At 38.8% G+C, this 23,652-nt stretch overlaps 2 protein-coding genes across 2 annotated transcripts; one reads left to right on the forward strand and one right to left on the reverse strand.

Annotated features, from left to right (window-relative positions):
• Positions 1-6,914: 6,914 nt before the first annotated feature.
• On the forward strand, positions 6,915-11,164 carry LOC116135232 (polyvinylalcohol dehydrogenase-like; the record flags this gene model as incomplete). The annotated part of the gene is given in 6 exon segments (XM_031420928.1): positions 6,915-6,932; positions 9,189-9,326; positions 9,329-9,626; positions 10,025-10,638; positions 10,711-10,907; positions 10,909-11,164. Coding segments are annotated over 6 exon segments (1,521 nt in total), but the record flags the coding sequence as incomplete, so codon positions are not given.
• Positions 11,165-11,790: 626 nt separating this feature from the next.
• Positions 11,791-16,813, reverse strand: LOC116135250 (protein IQ-DOMAIN 31-like). The gene is made up of 9 exons (XM_031420944.1): positions 16,731-16,813; positions 16,515-16,587; positions 16,059-16,177; positions 15,404-15,694; positions 14,226-14,429; positions 13,861-13,941; positions 12,681-13,453; positions 12,349-12,590; positions 11,791-11,829 (listed from the first exon to the last, which is right to left on the reverse strand). The coding sequence occupies exons 3-9, from the start codon at positions 16,143-16,145 to the stop codon at positions 11,798-11,800; spliced, it is 1,710 nt and encodes a 569-aa protein (XP_031276804.1). The 5' UTR covers positions 16,146-16,177; positions 16,515-16,587; positions 16,731-16,813; the 3' UTR covers positions 11,791-11,797.
• Between the last annotated feature and the right edge of the window lie 6,839 nt (positions 16,814-23,652).

The following is a 23,652-nucleotide window of genomic DNA, read 5'->3' on the forward strand; positions in this document are numbered from 1 at the left end:
GTCTTACATCGACCGATTCCACAGAGAACTAAATAAAGTAACTCACACTCCCGAAGAGTCTATTCGGACTCTCATCATAGCAGGAGTTCGCCCACAGACCGACCTATGGAAAGAGTTGCAGGCTGAGGATGATGTTTCCCTCACCCGCTTCTATAATCTTGCGGAGAAGTACCTCCGTATTGAAAATTCTGTGGCGGTGCTCCACCGCCGCGACCCCGGTGCTTCAAGTAGTGCGCCTAGTCGGGGGGAAAATAGGAGAGATGATCGCAGATGGGCTACTGACGATCAGCAAAAAGGAAAGAAACCGCGCTATGAGCCCAAAAAGTCTTATGCTCATGTTCCTCATCGCGATCGCGACAGAAATCAGTATACGCCTTTGAATGCGTCTATATCGGCTATTCTTGACAAGTCAAAAGAAGCCATCCTGCTTAGAGAGCCTGAGCCCATGAAAAATCCCTCATCAGCTAGAAATAGTAAGAAATACTATCGCTTTCATCGGGATAATGGGCATCTCACCGATAAGTGTCGAGCTCTCAAATAGGCAATCGAATACCTCATCAAGCAGGGGCATTTCAAGGAATATATTGATGATTCTGCTCCCGTACAAGAGAAAAATCAAGGGGAACTAAGAAAGAAGTGACGTGATCGCAAAGGTATATGCAGCGTCAATTTGATCTTTGGAGGGCCACACCTCGCAGGGAACTCGCGAGGTGCCCAGGAAAGGTATGCTCGCGCAGCCCATCATGGCCCTATCAGTGTGATGAGTACGACGCAACGACAACAAAAGGTTCGCAGGGAGGAGGAAATTACCTTCTCCGAAAAGGATGCAGTTCGATTGCATCATCCCCACGATGACGCTCTTGTGATCATGCCCCTAATAGGGCGCCATAACGTCCACAGAATGTTGGTGGATAACGGAAGTGTTGTGAACATCCTGTTCCAAACAGCTTTCGAAAGAATGAACTTGGACGAGGTCAACCTCAAGCCCGCCTCGATCCCCCTGTATGGTTTTACCAGGGACCACCTGATCCCCAAAGGAACGATCTTGCTCCCAGTCACATTGGGTGACTTCGACGAAGTGACCAAGGTAACTAAATTCTTGGTAGTGGATTGCCCATCCGCTTTTAATGGTATCCTAGGGTGACCTCTGCTAAGAAACTTCAAGGCAGTCACTTCGATATACCATCTAAAGATGAAATCCCTACCCCGACGGGGATAGGGGAAGTCAGCGGATCTCAACACGCATCCCACGACTGTTATATGAAAATAGTATAGATGGCGTGCAAAGGGAAGGGCATCTTACGCGGCATTCCCCGACAGGTAACGGCGATCAGTTAGGTCGAGCCACAGCCTGGCCTAGCCGAGGATAATATGGATCCTCGTATTCAGGAATGCCCTTCCAGTGGGTTAGTTGAGGATCTATCTGAAGTATCGGTCGACCAGAGCAAGCTGAGCAGAGTGTTAAGGATTGGGAGCAATCTCAACCCTCAGCTCGCCACCGAACTGACCAGCTTCCTTAGAAAGAATATCGATGTGTTCGCATGGTCACATGCGGATATGGTCGAGATTAGCCTGGATATTATTTTCCATGCATTGAACATCGATAGTGAAGCCAAGCCGGTTTGTCAAAAGAGAAGAGCGATGGATCTGGAGCGATATGCTGCCTTAAAACTTGAGGTGGATAACCTCCTTCGAAATGGATCCATCCGAGAAACGCTCTATCTAACCTGGGTTGCCAACCCAGTCCTAGTAAAGAAGCCCAACTGTAAATGACAAACTTGCGTCGACTTCACCGACCTCGACAAAGCATGCCTGAAAGATAGCTTTCCCCTGCCCAAAATCGACCAACTCGTGGATGCCACCTTAGGGCACGAGCTGTTGAGTTTTATGGATGCGTACTTGGGATATAATCAAATTCTGATGTACACATCGAACGAAGAGCATACATCCTTTGTTACAAATCGGGGGCTGTACTGCTACAGGGTTATGCCCTTCGGCCTCAAGAACGCTGGCGCAACTTACCAACAGTTGGTTAACCAAATGTTCTCCGAACAGATCAAAAAATCAATGGAGGTCTACATAGATGACATGCTGATCAAATCCCATGTCGCTGAGATGTTCAACATCCTCCAGCAGTATAGAATGAAGCTAAACCCCCTCAAGTGCTCGTTCGGAGTATCTTTAGGAAAATTCCTAGGATACATGGTTAACCAACGGGGAATAGAGATCAACCCCGAGAAAATCCAAGCTCTCCTCGACATGAAAAGCCCGACCAACAAAAAGCAGGTCATGAGCCTTAATGGGCGAATAGCGGCGTTAAGTCGCTTCATATCGAGGAGAGCAAGAGATCCTCCTCCTGTATCTGTCCGTCTCCCAATTCGCGGTCAGTGCAGCCTTAATTCGGGAAGAGGATAGGGTCCAATGGCCCGTGTATTACACGAGCAAGCATCTGTTAGATGCCGAGATGCGGTATCCAGAAATGAAACGATTAACTTATGCCTTGCTGATCGCTTCCAGAAAGTTACCACCTTACTTCCACGCCCATACGATCCATGTAATGACTAACTCCCCACTCAGGCAGGTCCTCTAGAAATCAGAGACGGCGGGTAAATTGCTTAAATGGGCCATGGAATTAAGTCGGTTCGATCTGAAATATAGACCAAAATCAAGTATCAAAGGGCAGGCTGTTTCCGACTTCATATCAGAATTCTCATATCATCTGACGAATGAGTCAGAGCAACGGCCCAGCAAAGTCATTCAGGAAACTGCCCAGAATCTGTCGACCTGGGGCCTCTACGTCGATGGATCATCTAACAGAAAGAGGGCCGGGGTAGGTCTTCTCCTTTTGAGTCCCGAAATGGCTCGCATTCACGGCATTCTCCGATTCGATTTTAAGGCAACCAATAATGAGGCAGAGTATGAAGCTCTACTCGCTGGACTACGGTTGGCCAAGGAAATGGGTGCAGTCGCGATCAGTATCCACAGCGATTCCATGCTAGTCGTTAACCAGATTTTGGGAGAGTACCAAGCCAAGGAAGAAAATATGATCAATTATCTGAAGAAAGCTAAGGCCGCGCTCGAGCCATTCAAGCACTTCACGATCACGTAGATTCCCAAAGATAGCAACTCTGTGGTAGATGCCTTGGCAAGGATAGCCTCGTCATTGGACTCTGATGCACCGGAAAGCATTCCTATTCGATTCATCGAAACCCCCAGTATCAGCCCCCCACCCTTGAAGATTTCCTCAGAGATCGCGACCAACCCACTTGGTGGATGCCGAGCTGTGCGCGTCCTATCGCGGAAAACATCCACACGGATGCCGTATTGGTCTATCACCCTATCGAGCTCGTCCTTAGTAAGTACCGAGTAGATCTCTTGAGTGGGACTCGCGGGAATATCTTGCGTAGACGAACTAGTCCCTTCCTCGGATCTGGTCGTTGAGGGGTCTATCCTACTGCAGTCTGCAAAAGTGACAAGCAAGGAATCTTTTTAGCTCTCGTACACCATTTCGTACGGTGACATGGAGGAAAGCAAACACTTCCCCTCATAAATCCCAGAAAAAACCCTAACAGAACGATTCAAGCCACCATTCACGGCTCGAACCCAGCAAAAACATTTCGTCTCCGATCAACTACCGAAAAACCAATCATTTATCAACTACTGGGACTAAGAAACAAAAATAGAACGATTATTGCCTCTCGGAATATGAAGATGGTTCCTTCTGCTTCGAATGTCAGGCATGCACTGGTTTGGAAGGCAAAGAATCCTAGTTTACAAAAGTCTCTTGCTCTCTCTGGAAAGATGTGTGGTGACATTGCCTGAAATGAACCTAGATTTTATAACAAAAGAACTGGCGTTTGGTTTTCCTGAAATCAAACAACGTTTGGGCGGTAAAATGTATCTCACCGTTGATCGCAACCATGTGTCACAGACCCACGGGGAGGGGTGACCGTTACGCTCCAAGAAAACCCAATCGTCGTTGAAAAACCCCAAGCAACGGCACGATTCTCCTGCCGCATTAAATGCGCCCCAATCTGCATTTAATGCTCTGATAAGAGTATATCGTTTCAGCATATCACGCATTTAATGCTCATAAGTGGCATTAATTATGTACAGGACACGTTTGTCAGAGCAAAAGGCGCTTCATTAAATATATCCCTTACGAAAATGCGCCAGGTAACATCTGAAGAGATCGTTACGTAGAACACTCTTTGTCTGGCCAGACACAAAGCAACGTGACTCCTCGGTTCTACCCCTCTGGTCGCTAAACGACATGACTCAATGAGTATTTGGCTTCGAAACAACCCAATCCCTTGTCCAGAGAATTCCAAGTGTAATCAGGTCGTGAACTTCAGAAAATCAAAATCGAAAGCACTGATATGGTCTGAGATCATGTCGTTCACCCTTAAGCAAAGACTGTATCAGATCGCGCGCACGAAAATGAAGTCATGACCTCTTCTCATACAAGTCGGGATCACCAGAGTTTCCTCAAGGGCATCTTGTCACGGCATGAATTATAGTTTCCAAGGTCCGATCCTCGCACCTTAAAAACTAGGGGACTTCTGTTATGCCTGAAAATATAGGGCTTACGCAAGACTCAATCAGCATAAAAAATCAGAGCTTAGGTAGGCCCGCAGCCAGTCAGAGGCAGCCATGTCATACAGTGACAGGGGCGGCATGCTCGTGTCAGGACAGTGGGTGCGCGTTAGACCAGCCAGGAGCGATAGCAATCCCACATGTTCAATCCCTGCACCAAATCACGTAAATCACTCTAGAAGATGGGCAATGGGACATAAAGAAAGATTTGTACGGATAATCTCACCAACTCACAGATTTAGTAATCATAACCTTAATCCATCCCACTATAAATTGAGAGCTCTTCTCTCATTTAAGGGATTAGCTACCCTCTCTAAAGAAAAAAATAGCATTCTCTCTCTTATATAATCATTTGTAAGTCAGTCCGCTGAACTCGACCTGATCACTATCATTAATACAAAATCAGTGGACGTAGGATTTGCTTCCTTAGCATCTGAACCACTTTAAACATTGTTCTACACTGCATTTATTCTCATTCTCACATTCACATGTGTCTTCTGGGCCCGTTTAGCATTTTATACGTGCGTTTGGTTGGTGTCAAAATCACGCATCAACAAATTATAATTATACAAAGCAATGTAAAGATAATCTTAATCATATAATTCACTTTAGAATAATACTATGTGTACGTACAATTCTGCATGCAAATTAATGTTTTACAAAATAAATGAATGAATATTGAATTACTATGGGTGAATAGGAGTTATGTCAGTTTGTATACATTAATTTGTATATTTAGTTTAAGCTCTTTTAACTTTTATTCTTGCCATGTTTTACTGGGACTAGTAAAGATCGGTGAACGGCTTAAGTAATTAAAGGGAGAATTTATATTATTTCTGTTTGTTCTTAAATGACCATGAAGAGTATTGATTAGCCCTTGTAGCATTGTAACTTACCTTATTTAAACTGAAATTAACATTTGTAATCTAGTTATAATAGATTTTCAATATTTATAATCTCAGTTATAATAGATTTCAAACGAATTTTGAATTTAGTCTTCCAATTTTTAAAGTATTACCTTCTACCATCCAGAAGGCATGAGCTGAGTAATCGATCAGAAAATTGTTTCCCATGACATCATAGTACGAGGGCCTTCCTAAAAGAGCTTTGACCAATTTCAACTACCCGGCAGCTTTTACCCGATAATGAGCTGAAATTCAGTTACTTTACTCCAACACTCCATGATAAACTTCAATTTCTAACAAACCCTAGATTCAATCATAGCTACTTCTCCGACAAAGAACACTGAAACCAAGAAACATATCAATCTTTTGATGATCTGGTTGATCAATTCTCTGTTCACACTACTTTTTATTCGGTCTCTTGTACGTTTGTCTATTGCTAGGGAGTTATCCTCGGTTCAAGGTATTCTTTCCACAATACAAAATAAGATTGCCATTTTCTTTATAATCTATTTAAGTGTATATTCTTTTTTTCTTTTTTCTTTTTTTCTTTTAGTTAAAAGATATAGATCCCCTGAGATATTAAACAATAACAAAAACCCCCTGGTGTTTATGAAATAACAAAAAATCCCTTATTGTTAAAGAATCATTAGTGAACCATTAAAATTTACATGTTCCAAGTTAGTAAATGCTACCAAATTACCCTAATATCTTTTATTTTAACACAAGACATTATCATAAACTACCCTTAAAGTTTTTAAGTTTTTCATTCTGATGATAACTTTCGCACTTTTTATCATAAACTACCCTCAAAATTTGAAAGTGTATCATAAATACTCCTTTGCATATCAAATGAACCTTCAAAGTTTATAAATTTTACCACAAATATCTCTCTTTGCTAACCCCGTCATGTTGCCGTTAGGCTGGTAAAACACTTTTTTATAGACCAAAGTTACTATTTTACCCTAACAGTTCCTTATAAGAACAAAGTTACCTTTTTGGTCATCTACAACAATCGGTAAACATAATGAAGTTAGAGCAAAGGGGGTATCCATGATACAATTTCAAGTTTTGATTAAAATCTATGATAAAAAATGCAAAAGTTGTTATCTAAATGATAAATTTGGAAACCTTAAGGGTCATCTATGATATTATCCCGTTTTAACACCTAAAACTTATCGACAAGAGCACTTTTGTTATTTCTGAAATCATTGGGGATTTTTTATTATTTTATCATACTTCCGAGGTAACTATTTTTCTGATAAATTTGATGAAACTCTTTTCTAAAGTTTAACTAAATCTGCATAAACTTCTATTTTTCTTAAGCTTTTTAAATACAGATTCATAAGTTCAATTATAAATTCTTGGGATAAAATATCAACTAAAAACAAATATGTAATCAATTAATAAAAACAAAGAAAAAATAATAATAATGCTATCAATTTAAAATAAACAATAGACAGGAAGAAAAAAAAGAAACTTATTGAAAAATAGTAGCACTTTGAATATGTTTGAAATAATAATTAGAATGCTTATCTTTATTTTTAATCTTTCAAAAACTAAAATTTAAAAGAATCTGTTGTATTAAAGTATAAAATTTATATCATTGGATTTTGATTGGTGTAATGAAAGATAATGAAACCTTATTTGCAAAAAATGTTTAATCTTTTTGTTTTATTTGACTGTGACGCATAATGATTTAATGGTATAATTAATAAAACTAATAATGATTTTAATATATTACATTGGTAAAGAACTTGTTTTCCTAGAAGGGAATTTAGAAAATTATGAAAAAATGATTAATGTCATTCAAATTTCCTTAGGATTTTTTATACATAATGAAAAATATTTAAGACAATAATTTGCCTCTACAAATTAAGTATAACATAATAATAAAAATAGGGGTATTTTTAGAAAACTTCCATAGCTATAGCGATTCTACAAAGCCACCCAAAGTTATGTGAAATAGGATCCTTGCCCACATTTAGTGAATTTTTTTTTTTCCTAAAGCTAATAAGGGTGTTTTTAACCTTTTGTGAAATTTTAATAATAAACCTAATGGTTTTTTTTTTTCACTTTGCCTTTTCTTTCTTTCAGTGTTTTGAAACCTGACCCAGGGACTGACCCGGCCAACAGGCCTATTCTCGGGTCAGGCAATTCAACTTGTTCGATCAGCGGGTTGAACCGGTGATGTCATCATATCTAACAAGTTTGAAATCCAACAAACACACCCTTGAGAAATAACACATCAGTCCCTTCAAGTTTAAAATTCAACAAACACACCCTTGTGATCTAGGCTATCAATTGCCAATCAAAGTTCGGGATGATGGGGGTTTTGATCTAGACATGAAAGTGATGCTTATGGTGGTGTCAATTGGGATGGTTGGCGTCAGAAGCTACCGGAATTAGGGAGGAAGACAGTTGGTCGCACGAACAAGAGGTGGACGGCGAGCGATGAATGACAAGTGCATTGGAATTGAAAATGGTAGGGATTGTCGTGGAGGTGAAGGTGAAGCTAATTAATGGTGGTGTCAAGGAGATCGAACGGTGACGAAATCAGGCCGGATCGGGCCTGGAACTATAGTCGCACGAGTTGTGAAGGAGACGAGAATGTGCAAAATCCAACCAAAATTAGTGAATCAAGGTTGGGAATGGCTAGAAACGGTGTCAGGGTGATGTTTTCTAGTGATTTTGGTGAAAAAAAAAACAATAGAAAACCAGCTGAAATGGTCAGTGGCGGCACTAGCAGTGAATGTAGTTCCCTAACTCGACGGTTGAACCGGCGATTCGACACTGTTCAACCGGTCCAACCGCGGGTCAATCTAATCTAACTATTATAACCGAGTTTAGGATATACCGAGACTGGAAAAGGGGCCGATCGACGGTCAGACCGGTGGTTCCAGTCTGGGTTTCAAAACACTGCTTTCTTTTACTTTTCTCCATCTCCTTTTTTTTTCTTTTCTTTCTCCTCCTCCTCCTTTCTCTTTTGCATCTCCATCAGTCATCATTTTCTGATAGATCTGACCTCCCACGCCTGGATGAGGCCAGGGATGAAAGAGTTACTTTTTAAAACTACTATGGCAAAAAAAATATTTAATAATTTATTTTAGGAATAAATTTTTGAATCAGGGTTTATCATCTATGCGGTTCAATATATATTATTGTCCAAGGATTAAAGATATCAAAATGAGATTTCCCGACGTCACATTATGCGTATAGTCGTTAGCGGCATCCCTCACCGTTAGCTAGATCTCAAACTCTTGTCATTTTTAATACTAGTGATGGAATATGATGATAAAGTTGATTTTGGAACGTCACATTCTATTTTTGTAGTAACAGAAAATTGAAACTAGAACTAATTACACAAATTCTTTCTAGTTGAACTCTAGATTCTTATAAATAGCCAGTTTCATACTGCTTTTTATTCCTCCCTTAGATATTACTTTACTCATCATGGCCTATAATAACAAATCCCATAAGTCTCATGGGATCATCACCATTGTTCTCATGTCCATGTGCTTATTTGAAGCTATGCATTACACACAAGCAGTTCATGCAAGTGCCGATACTTTGTTTAATTTCAGCTGCTCAATGTTTTTAAGTTTAGGAATAATTAAATTTGAAGCTAGGGAGCAAAGTCTCTATATTCATTTTACGTATTTTATGGTTTGTTTGTTTTTTCTTTTTTAGTGGCTAAATCATGGAGGAGACTTAAATAACAGGAGGTATGCTAGTGAAGAGGTGCTAATCGATCCATCAACTGTGAAGAAGTTACGGCTTAGATGGAAATTCTATGCTGGTAAAGACATAACAGCAACTCCAGCAATAGCAGAAGGAGTCACGGAGTGGTCTACTTTCCATCATGGAATGGAAATTTATATGCAGTGAATGCCTTCAGTGGTGCTCTTATATGGAAGAAGAACCTTGGTGAGTTAACAGGATTAAATGGTACTGGGATCATCGTTAACGTTACTGTATCAAGAACAACTCCAGCCATAGCCGGTGGCTTACTGATTGTTGGAATATATGGCCCTGCAGTTGTAATCGCTGTTACTAGATCAAATGGGAGACTTCTGTGGTCTACTCAGCTAGACTCACGTCCTCGAGCTCAAATCACTGTCTAGGGTAAGTGAACCCAGCTAATCTTTAATTTTGGCTTTTCAAATCCATGAGTAAATTTTGTTCATTCAGGGGGTGAATGAAGGTTGCGTAATGTACAGGGGGTGAAATGAAAAGTTTTAAATCCTCAAGATACGATAGTGATCACCGGCGTCAGAATAGGGTGTTAGCAATCTATTGCGACGCAGGTGGCATTGAAATAGCCCTTCTGCTTTGCAGCCGTCGTCGCAATAGAAGTTTTCTGACCCACGTTCTACGATTCCGGTCTAACGTAGTTCCGGATGTCGTATTATAGGTTGTCCGATGGGAGATGTTCCTATTACGACGAAAATAAGTGTTTTCCTTGCGGTGAAATTAATTCAGGATATAGACCATTTGTTAAATTTTCTTTAAAGAACTTCTTGTTTCAATTAATAAGGGCTTCTACGTTGGAGTATCGTCATTAGAAGAGGCATTACCAGCTGAACAGTGTTGTAGTTTCCGGGGCAGCTTTGCAAAGCTAGATGTTCGAACTGGTAGAGTCATATGGAGAACCTATATGCTTCCTGATAATGGAGGCAAACTGGGTGGTTACTCAGGAGCCGCTATATGGGGAAGTAGTCCTGCCATTGATGTAAAAAGACGACGTTTTTATATAGGAACTGGGAACCTCTACATAGCTCCTCCTGATGTGCTACGATGCCAAGAGTTGCAAAACAATCAAACAACACCACCAACTAAACCGGATCAGTGCACTGGACCTGATATCAACTTCAATTCAATACTTGCATTGGATATTGATTCTGGAAGGATTGCCTGGGCAAGGCAACTGGGTGGTTATGATGTATTCTATTTCGCATGTTTAGTTCCTAATAACCCCGACTGTCCTCCAGGGCCAAGCATTGATGCTGACTTTGGAGAGGCTCCTACGCTACTTAGCATATATGTAAACAAGACAATACGCGACGTTGCAGTGGCTGTACAAAAGAGTGGGTTTGTATGGGCCTTAGACCGTGACAATGGTGACACAGTGTGGTTCAAGGTAAGCCTGCAACTCTTATTTACTCTTAATTTTAACCCAAGGAAAATTAATGTCTTATTTCTTGGATTGCAGTTGGCTGGACCAGGTGGGAAGGAGGGAGGACTCTGGGGTGCAGCCACTGATGGTAAAAGAGTGTATACAAACATTGCCAACAGTGACCGAGTGAGTTTCCCTCTTGCACCTTCTACACAAAGAACAACGGCTGGAGCATGGGTGGCTCTGGATGCAAGTACCGGGGAAATTGTTTGGTAGACGGCAAATCCCAGCAATGACTGCACAAGCGCCTGTCACACCAGTAAACAATCTCCTCTTTGCTGGCTCTGTATCTCCTAATGGTCCTTTATACACAATGGACGCCAACACAGGCAAAATTATCTGGTCTTATGATAAAAAAACCACAATATATGGGGGTGCATCAGCAGGCTATGGGTGCATTTATCTAGGAAACGGTTACACAAAGAGCCTGGCAAAGTTCCACCCTGACTGGACTCCCGGAACTTCACTCCATGCTTTTTGCATTTGGTGAATTAGGACCTCAGCAAAGAGATAGAACACTGTCAATAAAAGTGCATCATAGCTGACCCTAATAAGAAATAGAACTCTTCGTTTTTTTCAAGGCAATAATGTGTTTTCACAGTCGCAATAAGAGAAGTTGCCAAATACAGAAGTTGGGACTGATAGTATCAATACAGGCAATCTTAAGAAATCATGGCATCTTCATTAATGGGTCATGTCCGATAATTATGTTTTAAGAATTAAGATTGCTCGGGTAAATCAACAAGACCATCAGAGTGGGTAAATATGGTAACGCAAGATATTTCCTCTGATATATAATATCAGATTTTTCAACTACACCTTCGAAAGGTTGAAGTTTGAATAGAAGTTTCTCACACTTTAATATCTAGAGTTAAAAATACAGTAAAATTAATTGTACATCACAAAAAACATGAAAATAACCAACCCATGCCTTGGGACCTTTAAATATTTACCCACCTACAACCCAACAAGTGAGAAAATTAATTAACACGCTTGGCACAAACCACACACTATTTAGTACCTGACATCCATTTCATTGTTCTACAACTCTTTGATGCAAATGAATCCTACTCAACAATTTTCTTTCACCTCTTTGATTGACTTTTCATGGGATACTGCAAAATCACCTCCTCCACTCTGCTTGGATCACCTTATCTGAAATCGGAATGCCCACAACAATCAATTAGAAAGAGAATTAGCCATTCAAAATCTTTTTCAAGTCAAATAAGAACTCAAAGTATTTATTAATAGCCACCTCTGTATATAATAACCCACCCAACAAAAAAAAAAATAGTTTACAATATATGGTTACCAAGGACTTATGATCCTTTTCAATAAATATAAGTGAAGATGTCAATTTATCAGTAATCATAGACAACAGAGTTGTTCATCTATATTAAGCAGAACTTCAGTGGACAGGTAGGCTACAGCAAAACATAACAACTGTCTAGAGTGAAGGATTCAAATAGGCCCTAATACAAAATAAAATTCCCATGCATAACCTATGCTTAAATCATCCTTAATATCCAAATTCCAAAAGAACCCACCAATAGGTAAATATGTGTATCTATGTGTCTATGTATCTGTACAAATCCATGAACTAGAATTTATGTCGTCACACATAACGAACTTACAAAAGACAGGGCATACTAGAATGGGATCAAATGTTCTTACCACCACCATCTCGGGAAGATGTAAGGGATCGGTCCGGTCTGACTACCCCTTTGCCAGCTGCTTGAACAAGTCTTGTTACTCTTGGAGAAAATGAACTTGGCTTGCCATTGGAAGATGGCAGAGAATGCCGCCTGGTTATACCATTCTTCTCAACTGAATCTTGGAAAAACCTGGGGGAGCTTTGTCCTCTAAGCTTAGCCTTGGCAGATTCAGTTGGTGCCATATAGCTAGGCACTTTTGGGCTACATTCAGTTGGTGCCATAGAGCTAGGCCCTTTTGGGCTACATTCAGTTGGTGCCATATAGCTAGGCACTTTTGGTGTACAATGTAACACATTTTCTTGATGATCAATTTTTGCGGGTAAAGAGGCTCTTCTCTGGCTGTTTTTTGGGTTCTCATTGCTAATATGATGATCCTTAGAGTTGAGCTCCACATTTGTCTCTTGAATATTTTCAACTTTACTATTGCTCTCTGTAGATTTAAAGTCAGCTGCTGGATGGTCAAGTAACTCATCGACTGAACCATCATCTTCTGGCAATTTCAAATTTGTATCAACATCAGAATGTCTAGACACTGACAAGGACACATCCTTCATCTTCTCAATAGAATCATTGGTCCCCTGAACTGGAACATCAGGGACAGCAGAATTTGATGATTTTTTTAGACCATGCTTTGGTTTCTCATTATCAACCTCCAATTGCTCAGTCACTTCTTTTGTGGAGTTGGAATTTTTTCTTAAATTGCGTTTTACCTTCTGAAAATCATTTTGTGGATGTTCAAGAACAGAATCAACAGGATACGTGGAAACTTTCCTGGGATTGCGTTTGGATTTCTCAAACTCAGAAGTAGAACGAATTGAGCCATTTTCAGTGTTCATACTAGATGATTTTCTGAAATTTCTCTTTAAAACACCGTTTTCAGTTTCTACAGTTTGAGAACTGCCACGCTTGGTCCGAGACTTTGATTGGATATTCTTCTTTAATTGTTGGTGGGGTTGCCAAAATAGTACCTTCGTCCAGCGCTCAAGCCACTGCCAGGCCGAGTTAGGTTCCCCTGGGTTGTAGGTCACGCGTAGAGGCATTGCAGAAGGTGATGAAGCCAAAAGCTGACATTTGTCATAAGAATAATGTAATTTACAGCCACATGGTACTAATTAATTGGCATGATGACAAATGCAGCATGGTGCACCTAGATGATTGGTACTTATACAGCCATCACAAAAATTCTTGACTTGATTGACCTAAAGCTGATATGTCAGACAAGCGAATGGTAATGCATCAAAAGTACCAAGGATAGCAATTGGTCTTATAAAAAGCACTCAACGAAGGGAAAAAAATTGACAGAAGCATGTACAAGACCAGGAAATATCCCATCCAGCCACCCATATGGCATAATCCTTCTATCAAGAGTTATCTCATTCCGAAAAGCTGAAGCCATAAACATTTTAGAAGTGGTACCTAAAAGAAAAGAATTTTTTGAGCTATATGCCAGAAATATATAAGTTGATCTTACCTCCTGAATAATAGCATTCTTTGAGAGCTTCCTCACAAGAGTAGATGTACTTATTCCAGATGAATTTGAACAATCAGCAACCTGATGGGAAACATAAATATTAGGGGTAAAATTAAAGGAGAAAAGGTTTGATGAAATTAAAACACACAAAAATATTATCATAATACTGAAAAGAAAATTCAACATGCCTATTCATCAAAACCTATGTTATCTATTCTTTTATACAATGATGAAAGGCTTTTCAATGCTTGTTTACTGTGAAACAAAAACTAAGGGAGCTACATAATCTGAAGGTATTTTTCTCCGATAAAAGATATGATAGGAAAATTCAACAACTACCATATAAATAAAGCAGAAAAAATTACCAGAACTACTCCCTGGCTGCATATCTTTTGTACTTCAATCCCAATATCAGAGCGTCTAACCTTCTGACCTCGAGCTAGTGCCTGAAACTTAACAATGCTCTGGATGCAATGAAATGTAGCAACAGCTTGTCTTCTAACCAAGTGACCGCGAATAAGAGCTTGGAGCCTTATGATGCCCTTGAGGGTTCGAAATGCACGGCGAGCCTTCAAAGAAATTAAGCTAACATCAGCACAACAGAAACTTTACAAAAAGAATCGAATATTTATACCTTACTGAAAACATAAAGCTGAAAGGTGTTTCAACTTCATTCAAACTGAAAGAACTGTTGCCCGTGTTAGCTTTGCAGGATAGTGTGAAGTTAGGAAACTATAGCAAACATCTTATATTAGTGTGACCCTTGTGACATTGTAAAGCCTATATGTCTTCCCTTCAAGCAGGAAATAAATCCAAACTCCAATTTCCTATGCATTCAATCAGTTAACTGTGCAGCACCTTCACCTGTATTATAAATTAAGGAGTTCTACGGCCTAGTCTGTTTAACATGGTCTCTTATTGCCTACATGATCTTTCAAAGAAACATTTCAAAACTAATATAGTACTCATTAATTCATAAAGAAAACATTTGAAGTCTACTAACAGTGTATCAATGAAAGGAGCTCGGTCTTCTGTCTTCATGAAGCGAGCAAAATGTTTCAATACAAGTAGCAGGCACGTTGAGGACTGAAGATCATTAAATTCTTAATTTCAGAGCAAGATAAGCTCATATCACATTTGAATTATTAATTCATTGAATTGCCATAGACAAACTTACATCTAAAGAATGTACTAGAATCAAACACACAAAATGCAAATTTTGCACACTTGTGCCAAAACACACTTAAAGCCCTTCTTTCTACAACGCTTTCACCACATGTCCAATTTTAATTTGTAAAATCTGAACATATGACCAATCAACAATTCTGATACCAGAGTCAGAGTTCATTACGAAATTTCTAGAACATTAAGAAAATTATTGTTGATGGAGAAAATCATTCAATAAAATTAATAGATCAAATCAAAACTTGTAAAAATTGAAAAATAATAGAAAACTAGGTTTGCAAATACGCAACATGAGAATGCTCAGAGTTCATTACGTTTAACTCTCAGACAAGGTCTTAACAGAGCAAGAAGAACTTACCCTATAACCTCTAAATGCAGATTGAGCCTTTGTGGCAGCTTGGTTATGCCGAATTCTATGAGGGTCTTTTTCTGAACCCAAATCAATAACTTTTTGAATACTTCCATCTTCTTTTGCTGACAAAACATTAACCCCTTCATTTGGTAATTCTGCAGCTACACCCTGTTTTGAGTCCACTCCAATTCTAGAACAAGTCTCAAGAGTAGGTGGCGAGATCAAAGGAGGAGCCACGAGTGTATCAGAGACAGGCACTTTAGAAGAAATTAATGACTCTCCTGTGTTTGCAGATTTCTTAAGACAAGATTCAGATACCAATTAGAACTAGCATATACTCAATTGCAGTTACAAAAAAAGTTATGGCATTATAGTCCACTAGCCAATGACAATTCCTCCTTCACTTTCTACAAAAGTCACTTTTAAGCATTTGAACAGTCTCTTAATTGATTATCCTATTTGATCTTCAATCATGTAATGATTTTCATGATTGAAGACCAAATAGGATATGTGAATTTACTTCAGCACTACATTCTAGCCATGCAATTACCCACCCTTTTCGAAGCAATATTTCATTACATGGAGACATATGAGAAGAGAAAAGGAAAGAAGCTGATAAATTTAAATCATAAATATTAAGAAGGAAATAGAAATTAATTACCAGAATATCTCTTCCTTTAAAGCCAGATTTGGAGGATTTCTTCCCCCGAAATAAGGTCTTAATCCATTTTCCAGGAGTCTTTCCCATTACAGTTGCAGTATAAATCCAAATACACCAACCTGCAGCATTTTAATTGTATTAATGCACAATACAACTTCAACACGAAGCACATGACTGCATGAATTACTAGTAAATTATAAGTAAAGCCACACAACCTAAATGTATGTTTTAAATCAACACAAACTTAAGGTTTCACTTAAAAGAAAATTCATGAATACATATTCACAGCACCAATAAACTCAAGTAAGAAAAGGAATAAGATAAGCAACTAAAGAAGCAAAGAACAATAGAGAACTGTTCCTTACAGAACCAAAAAACAAAACAAAATGAGAGTAAACGAGACAGTGAAGTTGAAGTTGATCTATAACTAAAAGTAAAGCTGGATCTAAGCATTACCGGCAATGACGTACTTGAGGAACCTTAACAAGCATTCATTACTTAAGCACCCAAGGAACTGAAGAACATACACCTAAAGAGACAACGAATCCTCAGAGATCTGAACAATATAGACTTGTTTATTAAAAAAAAAAAAAAAAATCAAAAACATTAAAAAGAAAAGAGACAAATGTACTTTAGATTGGTCTGAATAAAATCTGAAAATAGAGAATTCACCTTTTGCTTTACAGAGTTTACTCTACTCTCACCGGTAAGAAAGAAGAAGAAAATGACCGAATTTTTATATATGGAGTCGGAGGGGGAAGATGCCTAAAGAGTAAAGAGTAAAAGGTCTCCTGCGCTGCCGTTTTTGGTCCCATTGCATTGGGCCTCAAAAAGATGGGACCCCTTTCAGGTCCCAATAAGAAACCATACAAAGAGGGTAAAGAAATAATTTCGCACATTAAAGAGTTTTGGATATGTAGAGTGAAAATTTAACTAAAGGGCAGTATGGTAATTTAGGATCACGGTTTTAATGCAACAACAATCAAGTAGGATTAAGATAAGATTGATGGTCTGAGGTTTGGTGGTTGAAACAAGTATAATTAAGTGACAGCTGTGTAAGGTGAGAGGATGAGCTTAGTAAAGTGGAATCATAATTAATTGGAGTTAATGAGTGTTTAGTTAAGTGGGGCCACTGACTCTAGATAAAAGCTACTGGTGTCTGCAACATCCAGCTGGAACAAGAACAGTTGATTTCCTTTTATCATAAATTAAAAAAAAATATTAAAATAGGAGACAAACAACATTCTTCGGTTGTGGGTATGCTTAATAGCAGCAGACCTTTGCGTCTAAAGGTTTCAACATTCAATTGTGCTCAGCCGCGACCACAAGCCCGTCGCTACAATAATCGACTTAAAAAGCACAAGATTTATTCTGGAAAGTAATTTTCAGTCCATTTTTATTTTAGTCGTCTATATTTTTGTTTATGATAAATTTAACCTTATATTAAAATATAAAGAAATCCTAAAAACTTATTGTTATGTGTGATTTTTTCACCAAGCTTGAGCTACCGCGAGGATGTAGCTCAACCCAGGATCAGTCCGACTTCACTGATTGTCCAACCCAACATAAACTCGTCAACATATAACTCGACCCAACACAAGTCAGTCACGAAAAACCTGAATGATCATTCAATTAATTCCCAAATAACTTCAGATCTCAGATATCACAGGAATAACTAGATCAACAACAATCTCTATACAATCACAACGCCCAATCGCGAGAATATCAAAATTGCAGTTCAGATCAATTGTAATCCATTTATTTTCGTTCTTTCCTTTGTACAAACCTTGTACATAAACCCCCTCAAATGATGGAAAAACAGTTACAAAATTTTCATAGAATTCTCATTGTAAGCTCTTACAGCAAATACAAAAAGCAGTGGACATAGGCTTGACAGTTTACTTCGCCGAACCACTTTAAAAAATCTCATTGCCATTTACTTTATTACATTCAATACTTGTCAATCGTTGATTATCCGTAATCACAAGCACATCCATTCCGATCCCACCAAGGTCAATCAGAATTCTCTAGTTGATGCAAATTTCTGTATCAATATTTTGGCACTAGAATGAGGGCTTCCGCTAACATCTCAGCAATTCCTACGAACAGTCGCAACAACCTACCCAATCCAAGCCCACAATGGTGCACACTAGATCAAAGACCACCATCGAAAACCTTGAGAATGTAGAGACCATCCACCAAGAGGTACAACAGGATTCTGCTAGACGCCGACCACCCATGTCGCCAACTCAGCACGGCATAAATAACCAGGGGGCAAGGACGTCAAACCCCAAAAATGGCCATCTGGTGGAGATGATCAGAACGATGGTTGCACAGGTGGTGCAACAAAACGTGGTTGAGTTGAGGAATCAACAAAACGTTGTTAAGCTGAATATCAACCAGTCGTGCTTCACCAATGCCACCCTAACAGGTATGAATTCTATAGGTGGCCAATCTGGTTCATCGGCGCTAGACCTAGGCATTTGGGACTGGTCCCAAAAACTCGGCCCAAAGGACTGGTCCTGGTCCTAGGAGGGCCTATTACTATGAGGGTCTAGTCCCAAACCGGACCAAGCCTATGGGAGGAGGGACCAGTCCCTTGATCAGGCCCTCCTCCAAGGCTTGGGCATGGGACCGGTCCCAAACCTATTTACAAAATTTTAAAATAGTCCTTGTAAAATATCCAAAAACCCCTAATAATTTTGTAATTAATTAAAATATTAAGGGTTAAATTGATATTTTATTAAAAAAAATAAAATAAAAATCCAAATAAACAGCACATGACCGTTGGCTGCCAATAGTCATGTGTTGTTTTGGGGGGGGGGGCGGCGAGGGAGGGAGGAGGAGGGGAGGGGATAGGGTGGGGGGGTTGGGGGTGGTTTTGTCATTTTCCCCCCAAATCCTACACTATAAATAATCCCTCACACTTCCAATTTTTTTCACACCAAGTCTCAACCTCTCATTCTCTAAATCTCTCTACTCCAATCCAATTCTTATTCATATTTTCTTCAATTCAATTTATATTTATATTTATATTTATAATTTATTCATATAATTTATTTATATTTTCTATTATTCAATTTTTCTATTTTTCAATATCATCTCTTATTTATATTATTATTTAATTTTTTTTTCATTTTAATTATTTATTATTTTATCATAAATTCATAATGGAAGGGCCAAATGAGTTCTACGTTCTATCAACCAAAGAAATGGAAGGGTTCAATCCATTTTCACCCTTTCTAGAAGCAGCAGTTGTAATTCAACAACAACCACCACATTCAGCCGGGACGGGGTGCAGCCAAACACAAGCGAGTTACGACTCCACGACCCAACCCCCCTGACCGTCAAAGAGGGTTGTGTCCAATGTAAGGCGACACTTCACCAAATCAAAACGGGCAAAGGCAAATGGGGAACGGGAAGAATCGTGCGGGGTACGTAATTTCTATGGAACCGTTATCGGCGCTGAGACAGGAACTTCGACGATGCGACGTCATTTGGAGAAGAAGCACCCCCAAATAATGCAGCTATCTGGTTCATCTTCAACCGAACCAGGTAGGCAAATTCAAACTCAACTTAATTTTAATCCACAATCCTCAACTTTGTCAACATGAAAATACAATGCACTCCAAGCACGAGAGGAAATAGCAAAACACATAATTGCTACGGACTCTCCCATTTCTTTATCTAAAAATCCTTTTTTTATTCACTTGATTAAAACCGCATTTTGTCTAGCATATACCCCTATTAATAGAAGTACAAGTAGAAGAGACATACTAAAACTTTATAACCAAATAAATATTCAACTTAAAAATGAATTTCAAAATTTTAGAAATATATCTATTGCACTTACTTTAGATATATGGGCTTGTAGATCAAAAACAGATTTTTTAACTGTCACAATACATTACTTAGATCACGATTGAGGTTTACAACAAAATTTGATAGGCTTTAGACCATTATATACTGCACATAATGCTGACACTATTTATTTTACAATACTTGAAGTTTTGCAAGAATATAAATTAACTGATAAAGTTGTAGCACTAATGCTAGATAATGCAACTGCTAACACCGCAGCTATCTCTTTATTTGAAAAGAGATTGGATCCGCTTGGTGAAGACAATTTTTTTCACCAAAGATGTGTTTGTCACATCATCAATTTGATTGTTAAAGTAGGTTTAGAAGCTATAAATTTGAAGATTAAAAGGGTGCGCACGACTATCAGATTCATCGTCGGCGGTAGCAACAAAAGATGGCAGGCATACGTCAAATATTGTAAGCAAGAGGATCCATCGGTTCGACCTTTGAAGTTATGTATAGACATGCCTATCCGTTGGAACTCCACCTACTTGATATTGGAAAAAGTTTTGCCAAACACAACACAAATTACAAATTTCGTCAACCGGAAGAATCCACAAGAAGTTGTCAACTATGATGATTGGACGGTTTGCAAAATTTTTTATGAATCCACTAATACATTAAGTGGTATTTATTATCCTACTACAAATTTAGCGTTAGATATTTTACTTCAAATTTCTAAAACTTTTGCTAAATATAGATATAATGATGTCTTAATGGAAATTGTTTCAGAAACGGAAACAAAATACAAGAAATATTAGTTAGATATTCCGTTCTTATATGGATTAGGTCTTGTTGTAGATCCTAGATTTAAATTACACGTAGTTTTAGGACATGATTATACGTATTATTTGATTAACTTTAAGCAAAAATTGGAAAGCCTTTTTTCTTTATATCAGAGCAGGTACAATGGAACTGGAACATCCAGCAGAGATAACTAATAGGACCCTGATGAAGACAACTATCAAGAATCGAGCATGTGGACGTATATGGAACATGGCGGCAAAAGTAGCAGCTCCAGTGCGTACATACATGGACCAAATGAGCTGAATCGTCACCTACAAATGGACATGTCCTACATGACGAAAAAGGAGAAAAATGAGATGGATGTGCTTCAATGGTGGAAACAACATCAAAGTCGATTCCCCATTGTAGCCAAAATGGCACGTAACATTTTATATTTGCCAGTTTCTACAATTGCATCCGAGTCAGCATTCTCAACGAGTGGCCAAATTGTTGAAGACAGAAGATGCTCTTTAACCAATGAGATGATTGAAGTGATAACGTGTTTATGAGATTGGACTCATGCAGAGAGAAGACTACAACAGCAACCTGAAAATCCTGAACTACTCGAACTCTTCAGAAACACAAATTTGAACAATGTAAATATTGTTGATGATGAATAATTTAATAAAAATAAATTTATTTAATTGTTTATTTGTGAAGTGTGAATGTATGATTGTGTAAATATTACATTTATGTTAAAATTAATTAATTAAATTATTTCTTTAAAATTTAAATTTAAATCCTCATATTTATAAATTATTATTAATTATAATTAACCATTAATTTATTTATTATTTTATAAAATTAATTAAAAATTTATTAATCTCTCGGGGTGGAAAAAATTTTCCAAGCCCCTAAAAATTACATAAACCCCCCTACATAATTTCTTTTGACCCATATATCAAAAAAAATGGGGAGGGGGTAAAAATAATTTTTCAGGCCCATAGGACTAGTCCGGGTCCTGAAATTTCTCATGGGCCTAGGACCGGTCCCAAGCCCATGAGCAATTGGTCCCAATCAAGCCCAGACCCGAGCCCGGTTGGGACCGGTCCCTGCCCAGGTCTAATCGGCACCAAGAGGCAGCCATGATACGTAGATGTGTCCCGGAAAAGGAAATGGAGAGTGTTCTATGGCATTGTCACGAGAGGGAATGGGTGGGCATTTTGGAGAAGCTAGGACATCAGCCAAGGTTTTTCAATATGGGTTTTATTAGCCAACCCTTTTCAAGGATTCTTTTCGGATGGTTTAGGAATGCGATCAGTGTCAACAGAGTGGAAATATTTCAAAGAGAGATGAGATGCCATTGAACAATATCCTAGTAGTTGAGCTGTTTGATGTGTGGGAAATTGACTTCATGGGTCATTTCCCAAATTCTTATGGGAACATGTATATTTTTGTAGCGGTGGATTACGTATCAAAATGGGTGGAAGCAGTAGCATTGCCGTCCAATGATGCCAGAGTGGTGGTTAATTTTGTGAGAAAGAACATTTTCTCAAGATTCGGAGGACCACGGGCAATCATCAGTGATGGAGGATCGCATTTTTGCAATAGGCAATTAGATGCGCTATTGGGAAAATATGGAGTAAAACACAGAGTTGTGACACCATACCATCCACAGACTAGCGGGGAGGAAAGGATGCTGACTTTGAATAAACTCAATGAGTTCCGTCATGAAGCGTATGAGAATGCTAAGATGTACAAGGAAAAGACCAAGAAATGGCATGACAAGCATACCAGGAAGAAGAACTTTGAAAGTGGGTTAGAAAGTGTTGTTGTATAATTCTAGACTTAGGCTTTTCCCTGGAAAACTTAAGTCTAGATGGTCCGGACCCTTCGTAGTTACAAGAGTGTACCCAGACGGGGCGGTGGAGGTGTCACATAAAGAAAAGGGGACATTTAAGGTCAATGGACAGAGGTTGAAGCCATACATCGACGGGGTGATGAGTTGCAAGTCAATTCCCATCCAACTTGACATCCCAACATGAGAACTTGAGAAAGTCAAGCTTCCCGACTATAAACAAGCGTTTCTTGGGAGGCAACCCAAGTGTTTTCAATTTTTTTTCATTGGTTTGTTGTTTGAATTTGTTTAGTTTTTGTATGATTTAAAATGATTTTGATTTTGTGTGTTTTTTGGTGTTTCAGGTGAATTTTCGAACTAAGGCGAAAAGGGAAAATATTCCAGTTTTCGCCGCGGCGAAGAAATGAATTTGTTTAGTTTTTGTATGATTTAAAATGATTTTGATTTTGTGTGTTTTTGGGTGTTTCGGTTGAATTTTCGAACTAAGGCAAAAAGGGAAAATATTCCAATTTTCACTGAGGCGAAGCATATTCTTCGCCGCGATGAAGCACATATTGCACAAAACGGAAGTTGAAAAGTTCCAGACTTCGCCGCGGAGAAAATTGTTCTTTGCCGAGGCGCCATTTTCTCTGGAATTTTTCGCCGCAGCAACAAAAGTTTCTTTGCCGCGACAGAAAGGGTTGAGCAAATTTTAACCAAGGAAAGTTCGTCGCAGCAAAGAATGTAGGCTCTGGAATTTTTCGCCGTGGTATCGACTGGGTTAAAATTTCATTGATTGAAGAACTTCGCCGTGGCGAAACCTGTTTTTTATAAATAGAGACCGCGACTCTTTATTTTTCGCAAAACACTTCAAACACATCTAAGAGCCAACTTTTTCCATCTTCGATCCAGAGCTTTTCCAGTGATTTCCCATCACATTTCCTCACTCCTTAACCTTTCTAAACACCAAAACAACTCATTTTAGCAAAAATCTCTACGAAAAATTGAAAATTTTGGGGATTCAAGAATTTGGGGCTTTTGTGATCTAGGCCGAATTTGGCTAAATTGGTGGTGAATACTTCTTAGTTTTGGTAAGATTTCGAGTTCTCCAAGCTTTTAATTGCACAATTTCGAGTTTTAGAATTTTAGATCTGAAATTTTGATTGTTGA

This window comes from Pistacia vera, unplaced genomic scaffold, assembly GCF_008641045.1.
Source record: "Pistacia vera cultivar Batoury unplaced genomic scaffold, PisVer_v2 Contig297, whole genome shotgun sequence".
Lineage (NCBI taxonomy): Eukaryota > Viridiplantae > Streptophyta > Magnoliopsida > Sapindales > Anacardiaceae > Pistacia > Pistacia vera.